An 11396-nucleotide genomic window follows, 5' to 3' on the forward strand; every position below is an offset into this window, starting at 1 on the left:
CCCGCTGCATGCAGCCAAGGTCTTATAGAGACAAATCTCTCAAAATGAGACCAAAAGAAATAATGGTAGATCCATCTGCATGTCTGTCAGACACTTAAATGTAATGCTACACCCTCATAGGATACTTTCAAGAAACTTTCTCTGAATTTAACTGGGACCACAACTTAAATGACCAATATTCTCCTAATATCTAATATCTCCTTGCACAAATCATCTGCGCACCAGGACATTGGACTGCACAAAGTACCCTTGAGCTATACTTTTAAAAAACTTTTGCAGGGGCAGGAGTCCAAAACAAACCTTAAGAGGGGGATCAGACTTCTGCTTCTGAACCAACTCACTACAAAAAAGATAGATAAGAGACAGATAACTACACTGTAATAACTACAGTTTATATGTCCTATTATCACTTTGTTTTTTTCAACACATCGCTCTAGTTACTGTACAAAGAGGAAACCTCTCAATCTCATGTTCAGACAGTACACACCTTCTCCAGCATGGTTGTTTCCCAGAATTATGCCGACTCCCTCCACAGGTAGTGCTGGACACATCCCAAAGTCATCATTTATATTTTAATAGAACAGGAGAACGGATTCAAAGACAAAAGTAAGCAGTTCTCCAGTGCCTCTCAAGACCTTTACCACCACTTTCTTTTTACCAGGAAGGGACACAGCCATTGGAAATGAAAATATAGTCACCTTTGTGTCCAGATTCAACCACAGTAGGACTCAGAGAAACAGGAAAAACTGGAGGACATGTTTTTTTGAACACAATATGACCTTATAATAGGGTAGTAAGTTTTACTTGCAATTTACTAGAAACCTTATTTTTTTCCTTTAAGAGCAGTACATTCATTCCTTTACATTGGCAACTATTGCATGTACTAGAATTTCTTTTGATTTGAGAAAAACAAAACCTAGCACAGGCTTCACTGAAATTATTCTTATGAGTTTCAGCTTTACATTTATTTAAGTAATTTGCATTATATATATATATATATATATATATATATATATATATATATATATATGTATATCCATCCATCCATTCACTTCCGCTTATCCTTTTCAGGGTCGCGGGGGGCGCTGGAGCCTATCCCAGCTGTCATAGGGCGAGAGGTGGGGTACACCCTGGACAGGTCGCCAGTCTGTCGCAGGGCTAACACACAGGGACAGACAACCATTCACACTCACATTCATTCACACCTAGTGACAATTTGGATTATCCAATTAACCTGTCCCCACAAGCTGCATGTCTTTGGACGGTGGGAGGGGGCCAGAGTACCCGGATGGAACCCACGCAAACACGGGGAGAACATGCAAACTCCACACAGAAAGACCCCGGCCTGATGTTGGAATTGAACTCAGGACCTTCTTGCTGTGCGGCAAAAGTGCTAACCACCGTGTATGTATATATATATATATATATATATATATATATATATATATATATATATATATATATATACACATACATACATACATATATATATATATATATATATATATATATATATATATATATATGTATGTATGTATGTGTATATATATATATATATATATATATATATATATATATATATATATATATATATATATATATATATATACATATACATATATATATATATATATACATATATATATATATATATACATATATATATATATATATATACATATATATATACATATATATATATATATATACATATATATATATATATATACATACATACATACATATATATATATATATATATATATATATATATATATACACATACATACATACATATACATATATATATATATATATATACATACATACATACATATATATATATATACATACATACATACATACATATATATATATATATATATATATATATATATATATATATATATATATATATATATATATATATATATATATATATATATATATATACACACACACACACACACACACACACAGATTTTATTTGAAAATAGTGCCTTTCAGAACACCCAAGGATAACATGTCATATATATATGAAGCATAAGCCTCCTGAACTTTGTCAGTCAGCACACTGAAGAAAAAGAGTGCACTTATCATTGCACCATCCTCTGGACTCCTAGACCTCCCATTTTCTCATATTGCACTGTTAGTGACTCACTAGTTGCAGCAGTTGGCTCATGTTCCCCAACATTTTCTATGGAAGTGATCTGTTTTACCACCAATTTGCTCAATCCAGAGTTGAGACCAAGAAGCAGAGTTTCAGTCTTACACACCTCTTTGCAGCTTCTCTCCACCTGTTATCCCCCCAAAACCCCCTAAGAGACTGCGTCTGCTCCAAAACAACAAAAAAACTAACTGAAGATCAGCAAAATGACTTAAACATAAAAAAAAATCACAAAGAAAGAATAATACAGTTTCCACAATTGCACCAAAGAGTAAAACAGTTGAATGTGGATAACTAAACATTAGGTCTCTCTCTTCCAAGTCCCTGTTTGTACATGAATTAATAACTGATTGTGTTTACACCTCTCTGAAGCATTACTTATTATTAATCTCAGCGCTCTTCCACAGCATGTCTTTTGTCCTGTCTTTCTTCTCTCACTCCAACTGACCTTGGCAGATGGCCGCCCGTCCCTGACCCTGGTTCTGCTGCAGGTTTCTTCCTGTTAAAAGGGAGTTTTTTCCCTTCCCACTTTTGCCAAAGCGTTTGCTCGTAGGGGATCATATGATTGCTGCCTTTCTGTTTTATTCGTATCATTGTAGGGTTTTTACCAAACAATGTATAGCGCCTTGAAACAACTGTTGTTGTAATTTGACACAGTATAAACAAAACTGAATTAAATTGAAAAAGCAAAACAAGCTCTTTCACAAAAGAAATAACCAACTCAAGCCTAGCATTCAGATAGTTACTTGTATGGCATTCTTACACACTCTAAATCGGTGGCTTAAAAAAGCAACTGGAAACAATGAGTTGTTCACACGTTCCCCACTACACTACACTAACACAGTGGATTCCTACAGGTTACCTATGAAACCCATTATATAAACACCTAGCAAACGAATCTTATTCTAACACCAAACCATTCACAAAGAACCAACTGCTGTGCAAGAAAATAAACCAGATGAGCAAAAACACTGACCAAACTAGTGCGTTCTTCACCAACCCACAAATTGATATGGATCTCCCAGACTTGCTCTAGTGACAACAAATAAGCCTTTCTAATAGTCACCCAAAACAGGCTGGAAACCCAGTTTTTGCCCATTTTAAAATGGACAAGCCCTCAGTGTCACAAACCAGGTCCAAGTTTAGACAAAAAAAACAGGGAGACCACACAGATAATGAAGTGCAACAGTAATAAATAAATAAATCATGGATTTTATCTGAAAAGAAAGATACAGTGGTTAAAGCCTTGAAATAAACCCAAATCAAACCTAAAAAACAAAACAAAAAATGAGCTTATCTGACGGGGAGAAGAGAGCAAATGTTATTCATCAGGCCATCCTTAAACAATTAGCTGAATGACAACAGCTGTGATTTCTCCCAGGACACAAACCAGAGAGTGGGAGAAATCATCACACTAGTTTACAGTGTTTTATCTTTTGATTGTTGGAGTTGCCATAGACTTAAACACCAGCTAAAGTAGACAGATGTTAGAAACACTTTAGGTTTTTCACACAGCTGGGAGCTTTTCATAAGTGGTGTTGACATGAGCATCAGCTTGGGTAAATTTTTCTATGAGTCACAGGTACAGAGAGACCGATTAGTTCAACAGTAAATTTCAAAAGAATTTTTATGTGTCAATACACACGAGCAACAGGGTGGTAGAAACACGGGAGAAAGGTAAATGTAATTTTTATTGAGCACTGAAAAAAAAATCGTTGAATGAACATTAAAAAAAATTATGGAAAATTTTTCCACGCGATTAAATTGCTTTATTTTCATATTATGCAAATCTGTTATTCTAACTTAATATACTTGAGTTGTACTAACTTAATTAATAAAGAGTCAATTTATTTGCTGTAGTTGAGCCCAACTAAATTTGACATAGTGGATCGAACCCATGCAAATTACGTTAGTCTGACAAAATACTCGAGTGTTCAACAAAGTCTAGAATCAGGTTAACATAACATTTTAAAGGATTTATAAGAAATTCTACTCCATCTATCTCTCAACTTTATCAGGGTTGATACAGTGCGGGTTACAAGGCTTGATTACAAGGCTTGATACAGAGTTCTCTTTACATTTTTGTCCTTGACAGGTTAAACCCCAGTGGTTTTCCTGTGGTTTGAAATCTCATGGGATCTTCTGCATTTCGAGAGTCAAGGTAACTAACAACTCTTACTAGAAACATGAAAGTATTTTGTTCAAATTACAAGTTAGACTTTTGTAAATTTAACAACCACTCAATTTCTGTTTTTTGAGGGAGGTACTCAAAACATGGTGGTGATGATGATGATGATGATGCCCTGATGGCTCATTTACTTTGTCCAGCTAGTGTAAGTCTGACCTGGCAGTTAAGCTCCTAATGTCGCCACTTTGGTCACCAAATGTTTTCATATTGAGGTGTGAAAAAGGCCATGCAAAAGCAAACAGGCAACATCACTGTTTATATTGTGTATTTCAGTATGAAAGTCATGTAACAATATCTTCAGACCGGTAATATGTGAAATTATAAAAAAAATTGTTAAAAGAAAAAGCAAAGGATTTGTTTCCAGAGGAAATTAGTTGTGCTTTGAGTACTGCTGAGGCTTCCATCATTCATACAACATTTGGCAATAGATTTGAAAAAGACGGCATTATGTTGTGTTTTTATTTAACAATGATAAAATCCACATTTCAGAGTACACAGTAATCTCACAATGTATTATGAATAGCAAATACACATAGACACAGAGACTGCAGCTTAAGATATAAAACTAACCTAATATATAGTGCAAAAAAAGCCACGTCAGGTATTTCAAACTGACATTTATCACCATTTATAGTGAGAATACAACACACAGATGATTTCTTGACCTACGGTTTTAGTGGTGACATCAAAAGAAGCTTTATTTACAGAGTTGTATAACATTACAGTAACAGCTGGAATAAAGTGATGTCTCCTTTGGTTGTGGGCACAGACTCGCAGGCTGCTTAGACATCTGCAGAAAAATGAAGAAATGAAGAAGAAATGTAAAAATAACTGCTTCTCACAATAGAACAGTGGATTATTCACGTGCCTCCCTTTCATTAGTGTTTTATGCAACATTAAAAGATATAGGTGATGTAAAACTGCATTACTTTTACTATACCTTATATATATCTTAGCTCTCAAACATCAGTGGACTTTCCAAAAGCGGTGCTTTGTACCTGAGAGATAATAATTAAAAAGGAATATTTAAGACTGGTCACAATAGAAGATTCATTACTGACATTCAAAACCACACATGTAAGCTACAAAGCAGCTTACAAGCAGAAATGAGAGTGACTTCACTCAGTGGTGAATACATCTGTGAGTGATTTATGACCAGGTTGGTTTTAACCAAATGACCTTTTACTCAGATCCGTACTGCACCTTGCTGCAGGGCAGATTCTTGCTGTGATCTTTTGGTTTGTGCTTGGGTTTGGGTGGAACTGGTGGTTGGGTTTTTTTTGTGGTTCCTGCAAGAATGCTGGAAGCCTCAGTTGGCTGAGCAATCACTGACTCCTTAACAGTGATTACGTCCTCCACCTCTCCTCCGATAGCAGAGTGGTAGCTGTGACTGGAACTGCTGAAGCCGCTTACGCTCTCGCCTGACGACTCTGAGCTGTCCACTGAAACAAAGAAAAGTTTCTTTGTTAAAATTGTACGTGCATGATTGGTTGAACTGAGGAATGATCAAAGTCTGCCATCAATTATGTCACGGGACAAACTTCTCCCGCTACTACATAGTGGTGAGAGAAAGTTCCTAAATATAGCCGACAGCTGAGGGCCAAACAGCTTTTTAGGAATTAGCTTTGCTATTGAAATACCTTTGGCTCTCTTGAAAAGAAATCTGCCCTGATCTCTGACCGTTGGCCCCATAGCTTGTAGAGGAAATTCTCTGAGGCTTGAAACACAATACCCTGATACTGTAAACCTGTTCAGGGGTCATCAGAAACACTCTCATAACAATAGGAAGTTTTGGGGTACATCAAAGTATATACTTTCCTTCTGGTTCATTGAGAAATACCCTCTTCATTTGACTGGTCATTTGACTTTGTGTAATAAAAATGTATCACATACTTTTTACTCTGATCAAGGTTTCACTCACACAATAAATGCTGACTTCCACTCTCTTGGTCAAGATCGTCCTCCTCCAGGGCTCCTGGGGGTGATGCATATCGTCCAAGGACCCCTGCAATCACCTTCTGCTTTGGTCCACACAAGTACCCCACGGGGGAGAGGGAGCCCCGTCCAGAGGACGAGGAGGAAGAAGAGCTGCTCCTTGAACCAGCAGACTTTGGCCGCCCTCCTGGAAGCTCGTCCCGTGATGCACATGATCCCACAGAGAACAGGCCTCTGTTTTCTGACAACAAGAAACCGTGTAAGGGTCTGAGAAGTCACAAATTTATTTAAAAACATCAAATACTCACCTCTCCCCATCAGTACATAGTCAATGGCTCGATCATTGATGGCTGCCTCACTGGGCTGAATGTCCATAAAAGGCTTGTTTCCAATACCCAGAAACACTCTCTCCTGCAAACGAACCTCTAAAAAGATAACATGTGAAACCATTTGTGTAATTTTCAAATGGTACATTCATTGACTAATTGTGCAGCTAGATATGCTGCGCTGGGTTTTGTTTTTTGTTTTTCTTTTATGAAATGAATCCTCCAAATGTAGTAATTGGTGTGTGTTTATATGTAGGTGCCGTACCTCTGTTGTGTATAGCCTGTTCCCAGAGTATCCGTTCCAGGTCCCTGGCCCAAGCCTCCTTCACTTCACGGCTGGCTGCTTGCAGAGTGTATGTGTCCTGACTTTTCCTCTTTCTGAACCAGATCTCAAAACACAAACCGGTGTCACCGGTGTTTTGTGTCATTCCTATGTCAGAGGTCTGAATACAGAGAAAGATAATGTGTTTGTGTTAGATTATAGGTTTTTGTAAATACAGCAAGCACTTTGGTACATTTGTAAAACCACAGGCAAATATCCAAGTCCTCTTGAGGAGTATCAGTGTGCCAGACAGGACTTAAAATAAAGAGCTGAGCTGTGTTAAAATAGTGAGTTGCAGTAAAATAAGTTGCAGCTCAAGGTTTATGGGTATATTAACACATATTATTGAATTATTCAGAAAAACTTCGTCAAAATATTGTGACTGGTAATTGTTTTTGATATACACTACTGAGTATAGTTCTATATTATGTGTCACATTGGATAAAGGTTCCGGTAAAGGCCAAGCTGGTTTGTGTGCGTTGTGAGTCTTCCCCTTCATGTATGCAAAGAGGAAATTGTCCTAAGTTATGACACCAAATGGAAAATCTGTCACTATAACAGTCATTTGCACTTTGCAACAAGTAATTTTATAGTGACTTGTTATAAAGGGGAAGTTTCTTGAATGAACTTTCATTTGCTGTGATGAATCACAAAAAAATTCTGTTTTGCGCAGTACGTGTACCTTGAATGACTGTTTGTAGATGTATGTGTCATTTCCAATGTCAGTCTTCCTTGTCTTGCTAAAGAGGATGAGTTCTTGAAAAAGGAAAATGTGACGGAAACATTTCTTCTTCCTAAAAGTTACCAAAAACTCATCCTGACGAATCAGCTGCCCTTGCTCCTTTAGATTAACCTGTAGTACACAAAAGAGTTATTAAGTGTGGCTCAGTAGGGTCATTTGCAGTGCTGTACCCATCAAAAATGCAAAAAACTACATTTTAAATGTACGATCCTTTGAATAATTATCAACCTTCTAAATTCAGTTAAAGAAAAAATCAAATAAATTTAAGCAGCAAAGCAAGATACTGAACCTTTTAACTACTTTTGACAGGAGAGAGGTCATCAAGTTAACAAAATAACCCACAAAATTCCTGTGAATCTTCACCCCCTCTGTCTGGGCTCTCAGATAATGGAGCTCCAGACCACCACACACACACCACCTCACTTTGGATTCCTATGAATGAGGCTAATGAATTCTCCTTGTTAATCATATCCTAGCCTCTCCTATGCATGTTCTGTCTTAGCAGTGCTATTGCACAAAACCAAGAAATGATGAATGTTTCTGAGTATTTATATTGACCTGCCTGTACCTGTTTCCCTACTTTGCTGCTTAAACTCCATAGATGTTGCACAACAGCATGACAAACCAGTGTACATTCATACTATATTTTGTAATATGCATATAACACTTAAAAACTTCACATCTTCTAATCATGATAATCAAATTACACAGAACTAAAGCTAACGCTACCAGAGTCCTTCTTACATCACAGTGGTGGATGGCGTCCATGGCCAGCAAGTTGTTGCCATGACGAAGCTGGAAGTGGATGACCTCAAGGGCTGCCTTTAGCTCAGCTATCTCTCTGATTTGTCCCGGATCGCACTCCCTCATCATGTCCTGCAGCAGCAAACTGTACTTACTAATGCGCTGCACAGGCTTCAACAGGTATGACCATAAGTCCATTTTATCCCCCAGCTTCAGCTGCTTTTGCTGGTATGAGAAAAGAGGAAACAAAGCAGTATTGTTATAAAAGGTCTGGTGAATATCTGTACAGGCTAAAAAAGGTGTATGACATGGTTAAAATCATGCGTGTGTGTGATGGGACATTGGATGAGTGAGATTAGAAGAACATTTTTTGAATAAATGCCTTTTATAATGGCAAAATCTGTCAGCTTCAGTCAGTCAGTTTCTCCACCAACATAGCTATTAAAGGAATTCTCATAAAATCCTTATTACAGGATTTGTAATAACTATATCACTCTACAAACTTTTAATGAGGTGCAGTCAACACCTTAACTAATTTAAATATGACTACATGTGTACCTCTGAATTGCATCCAGCGCTCCTGATTACATCACTTCTTGCAAGTCCCATTCAGTCCACTAGCAATACAATACAATACAATATTGCAATGTATTTGGAATTTCAGCATTGCCTTAGAGGACAGATTTGTCATCTCTTCTCCAAAACAAGACTTGAAGGGTCTACGTTTTGACACGTCTTCTGCTCTAATCACACATGCACGACTGCAAGTGGTCAGAATGAGGCATCTACTGGGCAATTTAACAAAAAAACCAAAAAATAAATACAAAAAATAAATAAAATGCAAAAAAGAAAATAGCACTAGAGAGGTTCAGAGGTATACAAAGAGATGTTTTTATTCCTGAAACAACAGCGTTTTTTGATAGCATCCTATATAGTGACTACATATCTGTGGCATCCTGGAGAGAAGGTCCACATTTGTGATCTCACCTTGAAAAAAGCCTGCCCGTGATTGATCAGGAGACTGTCAGACTGGGGCTTGTTCTTGCTGTAAAGGGCATACAAAGCAAAGCTTTCTCTCTAAAATGGAAAATAAATGCAGATGATTAGTCGGGACTCTGTGTGGAAGTATGTCACTACATCCCAAGCAGTGTACCATAATTCCAGTAAATTCTTGGAAGCTAAAGACACTGGCATAAAGTCAGGACACATTTGAAAGCAATTTTATTACACATCAATCGGGAAATTACTTGGTGTTTGAAAACCGTGAGGTAGTACTAAACATTAAACAGCTGCCAAAACTTAAACCGATTGTTTCATGGAAAAACTAATGATTTAATGATTCAAGAAACAGTGTGTATACATACATACATATATATATATACATATATATATATATATATATATATATATATATATATATATATATATATATATATATATATATATATACACACTCAACAAAAATATAAACGCAACACCTTTGTTACTGCTCCCATTCCCCACGGGATGGACGTAGAGACCTAAAATTCATTCCAGATACACAATATAACCATCCCTCCCAAACAGTGGTCACAAATCAGTCCAAATGTGTGGTAGTGGGCACATCTGCTATATTGAGATAATCCATCCCACCTCACAGGTGTGCCACATCAGGATGCTGATCTGACATCATGAGTAGTGCACAGGTGTACCTCAGACTGCCCACAACAAAAGGCCACCCTGGAATGTGCAGTTTTGTCTCACAGCAAAATGCCACAGATGCCACAAGCAATGAGGGAGCGTGCAATTGGCGTGCTGACAGCAGGAATGTCAACCAGATGTGTCGCCCGTGCATTGAATGTTCATTTCTCAACCATAAGCCGTCTCCACAGGCGTTTCAGAGAATATGGCAGCACATCCAACTGGCCTCACAACCGCAGACCTCGTGTAACCACACCAGCCCAGGACCTCCACATCCAGCAGGTTCACCTCCAAGATCGTCTGAGACCAGCCACCCAGACAGCTGCTGGAACAATTGGTTTGCACAACCAAACAATTTCTGCACAAACTGTCAGAAACCGTCTCAGGGACGCTCAACTGCATGCCCGTCGTCCTCATCGGGGTCTTGACCTGACTCCAGCTCGTCACCGTAACAGACTTGTGTGGGCAAATGCTCACATTTGATGGCGTCTGGCACGTTGGAGAGGTGTGCGCTTCACGGATGAATCATGGTTCACATTGTTCAGGGCAGTTGGCAGCTGAGAATGTCCCAGTTCTTGCATGGCCAGCATACTCACCGGACATGTCACCCATTGAGCATGTTCGGGATGTGCTTGACCGGCGTATACGACAGCGTGTACCAGTTCCCACGAATATCCAACAACCTCGCACAGCCATTGAAGTGGAGTGGACCAACATTCCACAGGCCACAATTGACAATCTGATAGACTCCATGCGACGATGTGTTGCACTGCATGAGGCAAATGGTGGTCACACCAGATACTGACCGGTTCTGGGTCCCCAGACCCCCAATAGCGCAAAAAACTGCACATTCCAGGGTGGCCTTTTGTTGTGGGCAGTCTGAGGTACACCTGTGCACTACTCATGATGTCAGATCAGCATCCTGATGTGGCACACCTGTGAGGTGGGATGGATTATCTCAATATAGCAGATGTGCCCACTACCACACATTTGGACTGATTTGTGACCACTGTTTGGGAGGGATGGTTATATTGTGTATCTGGAATGAATTTTAGGTCTCTACGTCCATCCCATGGGGAATGGGAGCAGTAACAAAGGTGTTGCGTTTATATTTTTGTTGAGTGTATATATATATTAGGGGTGCAACAATAATCCTATCGATAGTGAACCGTTCGATACAGTGCTCTCGGTCTGGTACGCATATGTATGAACAATACACATTTTTAAATTTATTTTTATCAACTTTTCTTCTGAAGATGCTGTCTGTGTTGAGCGCTCAGTGAATATGCGTT

The 11396-nt window shown here is 38.4% G+C and overlaps 1 protein-coding gene across 3 annotated transcripts in view; it reads right to left on the reverse strand.

Moving 5' to 3' along the window:
- Window positions 1-4800: 4800 nt before the first annotated feature.
- The window catches only part of quob (quattro b), a 28805-nt gene continuing 22209 nt past the window's right edge, over window positions 4801-11396 (reverse strand). For 2 of the 3 annotated variants that reach the window (XM_080301372.1, XM_026168444.2), the window contains 9 exons: window positions 9412-9501; window positions 8425-8649; window positions 7621-7791; window positions 6882-7059; window positions 6599-6715; window positions 6277-6531; window positions 5559-5797; window positions 5296-5353; window positions 4801-5145 (listed from right to left, as the gene is read on the reverse strand). In XM_080301372.1, coding sequence (XP_080157498.1) covers window positions 5315-5353; window positions 5559-5797; window positions 6277-6531; window positions 6599-6715; window positions 6882-7059; window positions 7621-7791; window positions 8425-8649; window positions 9412-9501 — 1314 coding nt within the window. In that variant the 3' untranslated portion in view covers window positions 4801-5145; window positions 5296-5314. Of the gene's footprint in view, window positions 5146-5295; window positions 5354-5534; window positions 5798-6276; window positions 6532-6598; window positions 6716-6881; window positions 7060-7620; window positions 7792-8424; window positions 8650-9411; window positions 9502-11396 lie in introns of all 3 variants that reach the window. The other variant, XR_013909052.1, reaches the window with a different exon arrangement.

The sequence above is a fragment of the Astatotilapia calliptera genome, chromosome 5 (assembly GCF_964374335.1).
Source record: "Astatotilapia calliptera chromosome 5, fAstCal68.1, whole genome shotgun sequence".
Taxonomy (NCBI): Eukaryota; Metazoa; Chordata; class Actinopteri; order Cichliformes; family Cichlidae; genus Astatotilapia; species Astatotilapia calliptera.